General features: G+C 45.1%; 1 protein-coding gene across 2 annotated transcripts in view; it reads right to left on the reverse strand.

The window, feature by feature from the left end:
- The window catches only part of LOC147891971 (uncharacterized), a 71,093-nt gene extending 56,416 nt beyond the window's left edge, over nucleotides 1-14,677 (reverse strand). Inside the window, exons 1-3 of one of the 2 annotated variants that reach the window (XM_087387856.1) lie at nucleotides 13,872-13,993; nucleotides 13,285-13,415; nucleotides 13,071-13,171 (exon numbers count right to left, since the gene is read on the reverse strand). In XM_087387856.1, coding sequence (XP_087243982.1) covers nucleotides 13,071-13,171; nucleotides 13,285-13,363 — 180 coding nt within the window. In that variant the 5' untranslated portion in view covers nucleotides 13,364-13,415; nucleotides 13,872-13,993. Of the gene's footprint in view, nucleotides 1-13,070; nucleotides 13,172-13,284; nucleotides 13,416-13,871 lie in introns of both variants that reach the window. The other variant, XM_087387855.1, reaches the window with a different exon arrangement.
- Between the last annotated feature and the right edge of the window lie 980 nt (nucleotides 14,678-15,657).

A 15,657-nucleotide genomic window follows, 5' to 3' on the forward strand; every position in this document is an offset into this window, starting at 1 on the left:
TGTCACTTTGTGTTTAAGCTGTATAAGTCTTAATTCCAGCTTAATTGCAAACTCTTAAGTTCAAGTATATGTGTTTGGCAACTCGCAATCATCTCATTCAAATGCCTCTGCAAAATCCGTTGTTTGAATTGATAGAAAGCACCGAGTAGTTTACATTGGTATCAGAGCTTAGGCAGTGGTCCTGTACTCTGTGCTTTCTCTTGTTGAGTCTCTCCTTCATTGAGTTATCTTGTCATCATGGCAGCCAATGGACCTGACCCTCCTCCTAACCTGCATGAGTTGAGTGCTCTCTTGGCAAACATTGCTCAACAGGTTCAAGTGCTGGAAAGCAGCCAAGCAGGAACTCATGACATAGGGCCCCAATCCCAAGGAAGAGGCCGTGCGGACAACACCAACTCCAACAAGGAGGGAAGATCATCCTCTTCTTCCCCTCCTCGAGGTAGACGGCGTCATCGGAGTCCATCTCCTTCGAGACGTGCACGGAGACGAAGGTATGCAAAGCATAAGGTACCTCTTGGAGATAAGCTCTTCAAGTTTACCAAGTACAAGGGAGAGGACAAGCCCGAGGTCTTGCTGGCCTGGATCCGAGACCTCGAGTATTTCTTTGAGGGGGACGAGTACGAAGACAAGGCGAAGATCCGGTTTGCCGTCCTGCACATGCAAGACCGTGCTTCACTCTGGTGGGCAGCTATGGTCAACACTGGACAGCAAGCCCATACCTGGAAGCACTTCAAGAAGAACTTGATGAGGCACTTCCCTGCCTAAGGAGTTTAAGAGAGATACAATGGTGCAGTGGGACATCCTCCGCCAACGCCAAGAAGAGAAAGTCAGTGAGTATGTTGATCGTTTTTGGGATACTTTGTTAAAAGTTCAAGCATTCAGTAGGAAGGATAAAAAAGAGCAGCAAAGGAAGTTCTTTGCTGGCCTACGGTATATCGTTCAGCATGAGGTGGACATTGCCACTCCTACTTCTCTCGAAGACACCGTCAACATCGCCTTGAAGGTGGAGAAGAAACAATCTTTCTCTAACAAGCGAAATGGCAGCAACAACAAGCGGAAGTCCCAGGGAACCTCTTCCAAGGAACAAAAGGGTAAGGAGACAGCAAAGGACGCACCAAAAGAGCAAAAGTCAGCCAGCCAGCCTCCTTCGAAGAAAGCAGCCCGCACTTTCAGCTCATTGTCTCCACAACAGAAGCAAAAGTATTACTCCGAAGGGCGGTGTTTCAAGTGTGGCGATCGAGGCCACAACTTCTACGAATGCCCTCAAGCTGCCAAAAACAACAGCAACAAAGAAGCAGCCCTCAAAAAGCCAGTTTTGGTAGTCAACAAGGTGGAAGCACCTCCGGAAAAGGGAGCTATAAACGACACCCATAGTTTGTTGAAAACATGGGGTCAGGTAAAGGATCAATCCGCTTTGTTTTTGTTCGATAGTGGAGCTACTCACAACTTTATTTCTCATGAGATGGCACAGAACTTGGGGATAGCCCCAGAGGATAAAGGAGAAGCCTTGGAGGCAACTGCAGCCTTCAAGAACCAAGAAGAGAAGGTGTACCCCATCATCGGCAAGCTTCGGGTACACATCCAGGGGTACTTGGATCATCTACCCTTCATGGTGGCACCACTTCAAGGATCAGATGTAATTCTCGGCATGCCCTGGCATAAGCAAGTCAACCCCCGAATCGATTATGTGAAGAATATTCTAACCCTCCAACATAAGGGTAGAGATGTGAGCATTACAGCGGGAGTTTCAGGAAACACCATTCCTATGGTAAGTCATGCACGATCTCCCAATTTGCTTAAGAAAGGAGTATGTTCTTTTCTAGTGTTCGTACGCGATAAGCAACCAAGTGAAGAAAAGTTAGATTCTCTCACAAAAGAAAGATTAGATTTCCTTCAGGAATTCTCTAGTTGCTTCTCTCAGGAACTTCCTAGTCACCTCCCTCCTGAGAGACCAGAGGATCACAAAATTGACATAGTTCCAGGGTCTTCACCTCCAAATAGACCCCCATATAGAGTTAGTCAATCTCAACAAGATGAAATCTTCAAGCAAGTCCAAGAACTCTTGGACAAGGGATTGATCCAACCCAGTAGTTCTTCTTTTTGCTCTCCTGTCTTACTAGTCCAAAAGAAGGATAAAACCTTCAGGATGTGCATAGACTATAGAGCCTTAAACAAACAGACGGTTAAGAATCGTTTCCCAATTCCTCGTATAGACGATATCTTTGATCGTTTAGGAGGATTTGAAATTTTCAGCCGCATAGATCTTAAGAGTGGCTACCATCAGGTACGAGTTGTACCTGAGGACATTCATAAAACAGCCTTCCGAACCACATTTGGGCTGTATGAATATATGGTAATGCCATTTGGCCTTACTAATGCCCCAGCCACGTTCAATCGACTGATGGAACGGTTGTTCAGGAACTATAGACAGTTCACTGCTGTCTTCTTTGATGACATCCTCATTTTCAGCAAGAATGAGGAAGAGCATAAGGAACATCTAAAGATTGTATTTCAAATCTTAGCTGAAAATGCTCTTTACATCAATGAGAAGAAAAGTGAGTTCTTTCTTCCTGAGATTCACTATCTTGGTCACATTATCTCACGAGAAGGTGTCCGTATGGACCCAGCCAAGATACAGACAATTGTAGAGTGGCCTGACTTGAAGAATGCCCATGAGGTAAGGTCTTTTCTAGGCCTATGCTCATATTACCGAAGGTTTATTTGGCATTTTGCTGAACTTGCAGCCCCTCTACATGATCTCACTAAGAAAAATCTAAAGTTCAGATGGACCCAAAAAGAAAAGGACTCTTTTAATGCTCTAAAGCATGCCCTGACTACAGCTCCTGTACTTATCATTCCTGACTTAAGGAAACCATTCCTAGTAGCAGCTGATGCCAGTGGCGATTGCCTTGGGGCTTCTCTTACCCAGGATGGTCATGCTGTGGCCTTTGAAAGCCGACGACTAAGAGATGCTGAACTTCATTATGATATCTATGAAAAAGAACTCTTAGCTGTAATTCATGCTCTCAAACTTTGGAAACATTATCTTTTAGGGATAGATTTTCTTGTAAAAACTGATCATGAAAGTCTTAAATATTTTCTAACTCAACCTCTGATCAGAGAGAGACATATGAAATGGTCTACCTTTCTGCAATCATTTCATTTTCAGATACAATATACTCCTGGAAAAGAGAATGTAGTGGCTGATGCCCTTTCTCGTAGACCACGGCTTCACCATATTTCAGTTCCCTATCATGATGAGCTAACAGCCCTCAAAGAATTCTATGAGGGAGATGCTGATTTTGCTCAGCCATGGGCACATTTGAAAGATGGAGGCACCCATCATGCCTACCACATCAGGGATGGCTATTTATTCATGGAGAACAAACTATGTATCACAAAGCAGCTTAGATCTAAAGTGATGGAGGAAAGCCATAACCCACCCTATGCTGGTCATAGGGGTATTGTGGCCACCTTTTCAGCCATGGATAAATTTTTCTACTGGCCTAACATGAAAAAGGACACTGCTGCCTACATTTTAGCTTGTCTCGCATGTCAAAAAGCTAAGTATGAGAGAGGAAAACCCAAGGGTTTACTTCAGCCCCTACCCATTCCTGAGAGACCATGGGAACACATCACCATGGACTTCATTACAGGAATTCCTAGGACCAATCAAAATCATGACATGATTTGGGTGATAGTAGATCGATTCAGCAAGCAAGCCCACTTCATTCCTTGCAGAAAGAATCTCAAGGCACCTGAAGCTGCCCATTTATTTATTAGACACATCTTTAGACACCACGGCATGCCCAAGTCTATAGTATCAGATAGAGACTCAAAGTTCACTAGTAACTTCTGGCAGGCTTTGTTTGAGAACCTTGGAACTCTTCTAAGTTTCTCCTCAGCTTTTCATCCTCAAACGGATGGCCAAACTGAAGTTACGAATAGTACACTCTTGGATTTGCTGAAATTTTATGTGCATGACCAGCAAACCTTTTGGGAGAAATTCCTTCCTCTTGTGGAGTTTGCTTATAACAACACAATTCATTCCTCCACTGGAAAAGCTCCTTTCGAAATTGTATATGGTAGATCTTTACCAACTCCACTCATGCAAACAAAAGAGAAAATCTTTGCCGCTGATCAATTCGTGGAGGATTATGACTCTGCTTATGCCACGGTTCGAGCAGCCATTCAAAAGGCACAGGAGAAACAAAGAGCAGCTGCAAATAAAAGACGGAGGGCGTTTGCAGTGAAAGAAGGCCAATGGGTCTTATTGAAATTTGAGAAAGCCCGGTTAAAAACCAAAGTGGGCAAAAAGCGCATCTACTTCAAGCTATCCTTTCGATATTATGGTCCTTTTCAGGTGTTGCAGGTAATAAATGATGTCTCGGTCCGATTGAGACTTCCAGAGCATTGGAAGATCCACAATGTCTTCCACGTAAGCTTGGTGAAACCCTTCATTGGGGAACCACCTCAAGAGCCTACACTGGACGATGCACCTGAAGTAGAGGACACTGAGATCTTGTTGATCCCAGAGCAAATTATTTTGCATAACTTCACTACGGGACGTCGAGGCACGACTCGCAAAATGTATCTTTTGAAGTTCAGAGGGCTCCCATCCACCGATGCCCAATGGGTGGACAGAGCTACATTTCAGGAGTGTCCTGAAATCCTGGATGCTTATGAGGAAGCATTTCAGTTGCGGACAACCGAATGAAAGACGGAGGGAATGTCATCCTGCTTCAACATGTATCCACTTGCTTGGTACTATTTCTTTTTGTTTTTCAATAGTATGCTTATTAAGAAATGAAATGTTTTCCTTCTGTTCAGTTACGGACAATGGGGACTAGGTCTAGCATTTGAGGGTGGACCCCCTTGCTTGGGGTTATGGGCATTAGTGACCCACAAGAGTGATGGCCTCTCTTTGAGAGGGACATCTAGAAACCACACCCCACCCGAGTACCCAAACATGGGACCAATCAAATGCACAGATTGCATACCGACCTAGGAACCATTCAAGAGAATGTTCCCTGAGCTTTGGGTGTGGGCCTGGCAGCATGCCAAGAGTAATGGAGATACAAGATAAGACGACAAACAAATGAGCTCAGTATGGCTCAATTATGACCTTAGAGTACGTCAATAGATAGTCTAAGCTGTTAGGAACCCGTGTGTGCGATCAGAATTAAATTCTGACAACTTTGAAATTTTAGGGTTTTTGGGAGTGACGTGGCAGCTGACACGTGGCAGACTGCCACATGGAATCTGAGCTGGCAGGTCAGTCCACCTGTCCCACACATGTGGCAGCATGCATGGCAAGTGGCAGGGCATGCAGGCCAAGTGTTTGGCCCCAAATCTGGTAGATTTAGGGCAAGTGGTGGGCTGTCCTCTTTGGGACTGCAGCCCACCAAAAATCTGGGACAAGTGTCCACCTTCCACTCTAGGCCTAGGAGGGGGGCTGAGCCTATAAAAGAAGACCTCTCCCCTTCATTCCACACATGAAAATTTCGTCACTTTTCTTCTCCCTCCTTTTAGATGATGCAGCAGAACCTCTCCAGCTCCTTGGGTGCAGCCAGCTTCTCCACAGGCCATTCTCTCACCTCAGCAGCACTTTCTCTCTCTACAACAGCACATTCTCTCTCTACAGTTCCAGCCCCTCCTCTCCAGAAATCTGCCCCCTCTCAGCTCTTCTGGAACAGCAGCAGCATCCTCTCTCCTTCACCTAGCCTGGAGCAGCCACAGCCCCTTTCTCTCTCCTGCTGCAGTCTTTCTCTCTCTACTGCAAAATTTCTCTCTCTACTGTTCCAGCCCATTTCCCTTGCAGAAATCTGCCTTTCTGTGCACCTCTGGAACAGCAGCAGCTCCTCTCTTACATCTCCTCCCTTGGGATCAGCATAGGCACTCTCTCTCTACAGCTATCACTCCATAAAAGCTTTCTCTCTCTAGCCTACAGGCTGTTTTTCTAAGCTGTTCTCATTCCAGCCCCATTTCCACACTCTCCTCACCCAAGGTAGCTTCAGAGGCATCAAGGACTTCATCTACAAAAGGGCCAAGTCACGAAGGGAGCCTGTACTGTCAAGTTTATCTCATTTACAGCACTATTTCATGTTGTTTCTACTATCTTTCTAGAAACTAGTGTTTGTCTCTAATGTTGGATGTAAGTGGTGATTGTTGCAGGCTTCTTCCTTGTGGATTGGGCAAGCCAAGAGCTGAAACCTGAGCTTGGAGTCCTCCTTTTTGTTGTCTACCTTGTACATATGCTCTTGAGTCTTGTATCTAGGTCCTAGGTTTTCACTGAGTTCATCAGTTTGGAAGGTGCATTGCACCTTGGTCTTGTATCTCCATTTTCAAGAATAAAGTGAGCCTGGATAAGGGGGGGGCCCCGTCTTGGCCCCTCAATCATATTGCATTCTCCAATGATGTCACTTTGTGTTTAAGCTGTATAAGTCTTAATTCCAGCTTAATTGCAAACTCTTAAGTTCAAGTATATGTGTTTGGCAACTCGCAATCATCTCATTCAAATGCCTCTGCAAAATCCGTTGTTTGAATTGATAGAAAGCACCGAGTAGTTTACAGCCAAGCACTCAAGCAATACTAGAGAAGCTCATGGAACAGAGTTGACTCCTCCTAGCCCAGCTTGAAGAGACTCCATGGCAGCTGGGTGAAAAAGACAAGCAGCTGGAAGAGACGCGCAAACAGCTCGAAGAAGAAAAAAACTAAAGAGGAGGAAAAACGTGAAGCACGCAGGGGACACTCCGAATTCAAAAAACTGCTCTTGCTGATGCACGAGGAGCACAAACAGGAGGCTGCACTTCGGCGAGACAGCCGAGAAGCAGCACCGACTTGACCAGGAAACCATGTTGCTCGAACGCAAACAGATGTTGGCCACTATGCAGGCTAGCATGAGCACTACAATCCTCCTCGGGTTCGATAACACCAAAGGTTACTCCACTCACTTGATCCACTTCGAATTTCACGAAATATGACGGTAAGTGCAACCACTCAACCATTTTGCAGTTTATTTATCAATTTGTGGCTCATTTTTCGCTAGCTCGTATTCAGGACGAACAAGACAAAGTCCATCTAGCCACCCCTCATCTGACCGGTGAGATGGTGACCTAGTGGCAACATTGGTCTAGAAATTATATTAATCCGACCACACAGGTCACAAGTTTCAATTAAGATACGTTTGTGACTGACCTCAAAGCTCGGTTTCTACGACCTTAGTACTTGCTGAATCCGAAATATGAGTTTTCTCATCTCGCCAAGAATGCTCTACCGGTGTTAACCTACAATAATAAGGTTATTACCTTGGCCAAGTAGTTAGGCGTGTCCAAGACCAATAAGCTCAAGCAGTTCATTAGAGGGTTGGACTCGAACACTCGCTTCCCCGTCAGAAATTTCAACCCACTCACTTAGGGTGTGCGCTTACCTTGGCTCAAAATTAGGAAATAATGCTGAATGGGAGCAAGCCTAAGCAGGTCCACCACGAGCCAAAGCCCCGCAACAATCCACAACCCCAACGGGTAAAGGCCCTCGACCAAAAGACAATAGCTTCTAGAAGAAGGACATCTAGCAGTCAGCTAGTTCAAAAAAAGGAGTCTAAGCCCAAGATGACTGTCAGATCTTCCAGCAATTTGGGGGCGGGGGGGACATGATTGAATATGTCGCTGGAAAGAAAAACCCCGTTGCAAAAGGCTTTTAGCAGGAAAGCCTCCATTCACACAATAGAAAAGGCCACTATACTATAGATTCAAGGGAAGGACCTTGACTTTATGAAAACTCAGTATTCGGACTCCGCAAACTTTGGCACCCAATATCACTTTGCCTTGACTGTTGCGCCCGGCCATTATTCAATTCAAGATGGATGGTTATTCTACAAGCAAAGACACTATGTACTCAAAGACAAGCGGCAATCTCTACTCCATGATGCCCATGATCCCCTCTCACAGGTGGCCATAGGGGTATCAATAGTACATTGGAGAATCCACAGCGATATGTTTACTGGCCCAAAAAGGATGTATATAGCTATGCACAAAGATGCCAAATCTGCCAAAAGATAAAAGTGTCCCATCAGAAGGTGGCAGGATTGCTTCAGCCCTTGCCGATCCCCGAAGGTCCTATCCAGAACAACGATGGATTTTGTGGGACACCTTCCTGCATCTGTAGGTACGCAAAACACTCAATGTCTAACCATTATTTGAACGTATTAGCAAACTTTGTATGCTTAGTTCGTGCAAGCAGACAGCCAATGCAGAAGATGTAGCCCGCTTATTTATCAGGTATTGGTATTCGATTGGAGGATTGCCATGGACCATTACCACGGACAGAGATTCCAAAATCATGTCACATCTATGAAGGGCTTGGTTCGAAAACGTTGGCACCAAGCTCCAAATGTCCAGTGCTTTTCATCCGCAAACTGACCAGCAATTAGAGGTATACAATCAATTGGCTTTTGATGTACTAAAATCGTATTGTCATGATGCGCAGTTCAAGTGGGAGCAGTACCTTCCATTAGTACAAGACATATTGAATGATACCTATTCTTCAAGTATTGCTCGTCCCTCGTATGAAGCCGCTTTCGAGAGGAGGTTCTCTTCACTCCTCACCAAGATCATATCCCCATCTCTCAAAGCTACAGAATCCATGGCTGAAATCACAAAGTCAATTAAAGACGGCCTCGCCATAGCACAAGCAACGTACATGCGCCAAGCCAATAAGTCCCGACGAGATGTCAATTATAAAGAGGGTGATTGGGTTTATCTGAGAATTATCAAGCAAAGACTAAAACAGGTCCTAAGTTATCCTTCAGAAGTTTTGTACCATTCCCCATCATTAAGGAGATCAACGACGTCTCTATGAAGCTGTGGTTACCAGACAGTTGGACGATGCATATTGTCTTTCACGTGGCGTGGTTGAAGCCCTATATTGGCCCAGCACTCAGCAATGTTACCGATGAGCAGCAGCCCGAGGTGATCGACGATGGAGAACAGCTGGAGCAGATTCTCCTCCACAAATGGAAGCATGGGTCAGGATGCCAAATCCGCGAATTCTACACAAAGTTTCGAGATCGAGGAACCCATGAAGCAGTGTGACCAGACGGAAGTTTCTTCCAGGAGTTCCTACAATATTGGTGGACTACTTGGAGGCATTGCAATTACTGCCAAGTTAAGAAGAGGGAATGTCACATGCACCCTTGCACTTGGGTGCAAGGTGACAACTGAATTCATCGACAAAGTGCAAATAGTTCCTATGATAGGATATTTTGTTGTATGCCGTGACCCCATTGTGATCCCTTGTCCAAGGACAGTCAGGCACAAGCTATGTAAGCCAGTCTCTCAGCCTTAGGTCAAGTCAGAAGTCAAGTCCTTGTTCACCTAGTACCCACTGGAAAACAGTAGGTTAGTGTTTCCATCTTAGGGTTTTAGCTAGGTCTAGGTCTCAGCCTAGGTTAGGAGCCCAGAAGGGCCCCCAAAAGGCTGGACAAAGTGAGCTCCCCATCCGGGGAAAGTGAGCTGGGGAAGGGCTGCCTTGTGGCCCTCCCTAGGCAGCAAAGAGTGGGGATGTGAGCCCAACCAGCCGACTGGCTGTTTGGTTCATTTGGGGCTGATTGGCTCACCCCACAGCCCCCTATTTAAAGGGGGGCCTGCTGGCCTCTTTCCTCATTCAGCTCCCCTCCAGTTAGCCTCCTTTCTTCAGCCCGGTGCAGCTCCTAGCCCTTCCAAAAATCCCCTGCAAGACAGCCATCAGTTCAGCAGTCCCTAAAGGTGATCCAGGAAGGTGTCCACACAGCACCACAGCCCAGCTCAGAGTAGAGGTTTGGGGTTCCTGTCAGCAGCTTTCTTTTACAGTTTTCAGCTCTTTTCATAGTTCTTTCGCAGCTCTCTTTAGCTCCATCTCTCTCAGCTTTCATATAGATCTCTCAAGCTCCATATCTCAGATTTCCGTCTTCCCTTCATCTCTCTCACTCACGCAGCTCCGCTGCATGCCTGGGGACAGCACAGGCCTCTTCAATAGCCTTGCACAATGGTCCACATCTTCTGTGTGGGCAGTGTTGGCCTTGGTCGAGCTTGATTTGCTTCTCAGGCATTCGTGGGTCAGCTTTCAATGTCGAAGGGTCATCCTCAATGTTGCCTCGAGTGCTCTTTGAAGGAGTGTTATTTGTATGTTTTGCAGTTCTCCAAGTATAAAGTAAATTCTTCCCTATTTTGGGAAGGGCGCCCTCAGTGGGTACACAGACCCAATCTAGTGTTGTCTACATTCTCCCTCTCTCTCTCTCTAAACCTAAACTCTCTATGGTGCATACGCATACCCTTCCCACAAAGGTTTAAAGAAGGTCTTGCTGCGCATTACACCTCATCAATCGTTGCATGTTACATTTGTTCACGAACTCCATAATTTTAAAGGCAAGCATAACCTTAGTTGAATCTTGGCAGCCTAGGCTCGATTAAACACACATTAGGGGAATGTGATAATTAGATAGGAGACTTTGAAGCTAAAATGGTAGTTTTGGTAAACCACAATGGACTGCTAGAGGTTGATGGCCAAAGCAATGGCCACAACAAAACCAAGCCAAACCACAATATCAAGAATGCCACTCTATAAACTCAATACCACATGTATGTTTAGATGTGAATTTGTATTTAGCACCACAAAAAAGCTAACCAACCACTAGCAAAACCTGTAAATTACCAGGATAATTACCTGTAAATTACCAGGAAAATCCAAGCTGAGGATCAAACACTATGTGGAGAATTAGAAGGACAAGCCATCACTTATGTGGCATTGGTGCCATGGTGGCCGCTGGTCATTAGGATTGATGATGTCACTCTTCTTGGCATCCGAGTGTCAAGCTGGGCAATTGCTTTTCTGTGTATTGTTAAGGTATGCCTTCCTGGCCTTGAGCATCATTATACATCTCTTGGATAGTCTAGTGCATCCTTAAAGCTCCAATGTACATATCAGTGTGGCTTCTGGGTCAAGGTTCTTTTAGATCTCAGCAATGCAAGGTTAAATCTAGGCTTCAGTGGTGCCTAGAGCAGAGCAACACATTCCCGCTCAGTCTAGCCTCTATTTGATGAGAGCAGTTCTTTGCCATATGAAGAACATGGGGGCTATGTGGATAGTCTAAAAGGCTCTTTGCTGTACATTTTAATCTGTTTGAGCTGCTGCTTCTGCTGTACTTTAATGCTTCTATGTTTTCCTGTCCATGTTCCCATATATGCTTCGGATATTACAGATAGCCACGGGCTGTCGGCTCGCTGAGTTTCAGCTTTTGCTCCTGTTTGGGCTCTAATCTCATACAACTATGTGCAATGTGTATTGTTCTTTGACACCTTCGAGTTGTGGGCTCTTCACAAACTACCTTTCATTTGCTGAATTTTGTTCTCTAGGCCAGGATGCTTATGCTCAAAATTGAGGTCAGCATGCTTTTTTTGAGATGGTGGTGCTGCCATTTGTTGTGGGAGAGTGCTTATAAGTGGAAGGACACTCTGGGACAATGATAGGGCAACTTGAACAGGAGAGGTGGGTAGTTAGGCAAACTCAATCCGTCCCCTTTGAGCCACGTCAAAGTAGAGATCCACTGCTTGATGCGCAATACATGGAAGTGCTCTGATCTAGATAAGATTTTGGTAATTGTGTTGGGCTTCCATGAGTCACCTCTTCAGGGATTTTTAGGTGTGCTGAGGGGATGCATTGTGATTTTTGCAACTGGATCAGTTGCACTAGTGGCATATCTAGATTGTCAATTTATTCCTGTTCAACCCATCAACATGTTTTGTCCACGTTTGGAGGCGGATAAAATTTAGCTATCCCAAGGTTGCATTGAGTGATTTAACTAACCATCATGCATTTGTTCAATGGCATCCATGGTATTTAACGTTTTGACAAGGATTCTTTGAAAAAAAAAAAACTTTTTGACAAGGATCTTCATCTTGTGCTTTGGTAGGTGGGACATTCCAACTTAAAATTTTTCCACACTGCTGGCACCATACTTGGAAGGCCCTTAAATAACTATTCCAGTTTGCCCTTAGTTGCCGAAGTCACCAAGCCAGAAAGATCACCACTCTTGTAGCTCCACCGAAATAACAAGATGAAGACTCTGAAGATAGTGTCTCCAAATGGGCAGAAGGGAGATAGATGAAACTGTCCACCAAGGTGGAAACATTTTGTAATCAACATCTTCCCCCAATACCCTGTGCTGATCATGGAAGTGTCTCCAGAGTCAAATGTGTGCCTACCACAGAACCACAGTAATCACGAAGCAACTCACAACAGTAACAGCTATCAATGACCCTTATGGCATAACAGTAACAGCTATCAACGACCCTTACGGCATACCACTGAAAGTTTGTGTTAAGATCTCTTTGTGCAGCATGTCTCAGTTCTGTTCAAGACGTCCAGACAGCTATCAACGACCCTTATGGCAAACCACTGAAAGTTTGTCTTAAGATCTCTTTGTGCAGCATGTCTCAGTTCTGTTCAAGACGTCCTTAATCCTTGTGATGGATCAAACTGTCTGGCATCGCCTCTGCCTTATATTGTATTTAATTCCTTTAATGAATGACATAAAAAATCACGTACACTATGAATGACTCTACTATGTGTGATGACGGCAATGCACAAGAAACAGGAAAATTTGTGACGGCGTAGATGTACTGCTCTTTTGGTTTGCAACAATGAGAACTGCACGGCAACTTGCTACCATGAAACATGTAGGAATGGAAGGCAATGGAAACGATAGTAAAGGGATGTAGCTAGCGGACGCACAAGCAGAAATTGTGTGCTTGCACAATTTGAGGAATCCAGCGATTGACTTGGAGGAATAACTTCGGCTTGGATAACATAAGAGACTGAGAAAATAAGAGAAAGAATCCTCATTGTCTTACAGCGCCAGCCTTTCAGAGCCTCTGCACATAAAGGTGGTCATGAGGAAGAAACTGATCCCCTCAGTTGAGGGATGCAGGAGAGATGTCAAGATATCTCGAAATATCATACGTGTTATTTTCCAGAGTCCATATTCACCTATGAAAGTTTCAACACGCCATGGATCAAGAGGAGAGAAGATAAACCTGTGTGGGCGTCAGAACAGGGGTATTGACAGGTTCTTCATTTCTTGTTGTGGTTCGAAAAAGCATGCTCCTAGGCCACGATCCATGACCAAAGACAATAGCTGTGGCAGCAACCGTGTTAATCACCAATATATGACTATCACTTAGAAGGTTGGTCTACATGTAAAATCTAAGATTGATAATTTAAGCATTCTGATTTCAGCCATGTACTGACCGAAGAATTGTGCCCATTGTGCCAGCAATCGCAGGAAGATTTGGCTCCAAACCAGCTGTGCTTGCCGCCCCTTGTCCATCCATTCATCGTCCAATTCATCAAACTAAGCACGCCAGCGGAAAACACGTAAGCTGGCATTCAAAAAATTAAGAATTTAAGTGACAACGACCATTCACATGACAATAGTACGACCCACAGGTATTGACCAAGAGAGAAATAACTGGCCGCTGTTGGCTACAATTCCTCTACACCCCCCATATTCTCTTTCTGGAAAGCTTTGCAACCCACAGAAAGAAACAGTGCACGAGAATAAAGAAGCAATAAGGAACACAGCTATCTTAACCGTGCTTTGGACTTGAATCCATACAGCCGTGCTGGGGATTCCTTGGTTGACAACCAACAACATGTAGTAGTCAAAATTACGAAGTTCAATTGTCGAATTTCTTATCTTAGAAAACATAAGAAGGAATAGACGGAACAAATTTACGTGGCATTCAACCTCATTGTGCTGTAGAACTACGGGAACAAAAGAATTTCGCCACCGCGCACAACGCGGACGCTCAGAAACTGGGATAGAGGCAACATACATCCGGAGTTCTAGATGGATTGTCGTCATCGCGGCCCAGCAGTGGCTCTTGGAGATCGCTCGATCCTCCTGAATCGATTCTTTCATACCTCGAGCCTCCAACATCCTCGTGACGAACTCTCCTCCGCAGCGTTCCCGAGCTCATTCTCGACGTTATCTAAGGTCGCCGTACAAAATGAGTTTTCCAACCGTCACAATTTAGGATGCCTTTGTATAAGATCGGCGAGTATCTTCCCATAGAAAGCACATTCAGCAGAGCAGGGGTGGCAGGAGCTTCCGAATCGGGGGAAACTCTAGGTACGTCCCTTCAATTAGAATTGACTATGGATACGCAACAGATTGAGGACAAAGCAAGGGACATTCCAGAGCTAAGTCCCAAGCGAATGTTTCTCTGCTGATTCAAAGAGAGACGGACGGAATTGTTGGCGGTCGCAAAGCAAACGGAAGACAACGGCAGCAGAAATATACTCGAAAGCCAAGCCTGCAAAGCTTCCAGCACGCCAAAAACACAGAAGCACCGGAGAATTGCACCACGAACAAGAAAAAATCCGGAAATCTTGTGATCCTCCGGAAGAGAAAAGGGGCTGTTTTGAGACAATTTGGTCGGAGGAAGGAATGAAACACAGAAGCACCAGAGAATTGCAGCACCGAACAAGAAAAAAGAGCCGGAAATCTTGTGATGATTGATACTCCGAACAATGAACGGAATGAAATCTTGACGGAATTTTGGTCGGAGGAAGAAAAAATGAAGCAGATCTCTGGAAGAACAAGAGAAGTATCAAAAGCTTTGCTTTTTGTCCAGCACTTCCAAGCGTGTGGATTGAGTCCCACACACGTGTGTGGCCCCTTTGCACGAGTTCATGCACACGTGCACGGCGCACTCGTGTGTGCAATGTGCATCTCTGTGATTGTGTGTATGTGTAAACTGTGTGTGTGTGTGTTGTTTTGGGTCAGACACACAGCCATATGAGTTTTTTCGGGCCTCCTTGCGGTGATCGATATATGATGCTTGTCATGGTCTCTTGCTTACACTTGTTTTTCCGCTGTTTTTGGCCTGCCCTGAGGAGGGAAGCCTTTAGTAAAGGCTACTTCCCTTTGGAATGGAAAATGGCGTGGCCCTGAGGAGGGAAGGCTTTAGTAAAGGCTACTTCCCTTTAGAAAGGAAAATGACGTGGATGTTTTATGATTGCTATTTTTGTCCCCTTTTTTTTTCTGCCCCTTTCTCTCTCTCTCTCTCTCTCTCTCTCTCTCTCTCTTCTTCTTCTTCTTCTTCTCTCTCTCAGCTTCCAGGGCAGGCCTGAGTTTATTCAACTTGTTGAGTTTGGACTCCACACTGAAGCCAGCTCTTCTAAATTCATAATATAATTCCAGTAGTTTTACAACAACAAAAAAAGTGTGTGCATCACCACACAAAAAAAGTGTGTGTGTGTGTGTGTTGTTTTGGCTACATGCCTACATCTCTGCGACATGTGTGTTTGTTGGCTACATGCTTAGGTTAGAAAGGCCCATTTCCCTGCAACTAACATTAAAATTGCGATGAGGGAACCCAAGAGTCTACTCACAGAGCTCTTTGGATTCAATGAGTTGCAACAGAGGGGGGAAGGGTGGGGCGGGGGAGAAAGAGGGAAGGAGGGGAGGTTTTCAAACTCCAAGGGTTCAATAATAATCCTAAGTGTTAATGGAGATCTTTCACTCAGTAACCTAATAGATTCATGTCTTGTTTTGAGAGCCAGCTTTCTATGTAGGCACAAACACTCATCAGACATGTATTCGATGCCTTACGTAGT

This window comes from Dipteris shenzhenensis, chromosome 17 (genome assembly GCF_047967505.1).
Source record: "Dipteris shenzhenensis isolate YYH24624 ecotype China chromosome 17, Dip_SZ_1.0, whole genome shotgun sequence".
Taxonomy (NCBI): Eukaryota; Viridiplantae; Streptophyta; class Polypodiopsida; order Gleicheniales; family Dipteridaceae; genus Dipteris; species Dipteris shenzhenensis.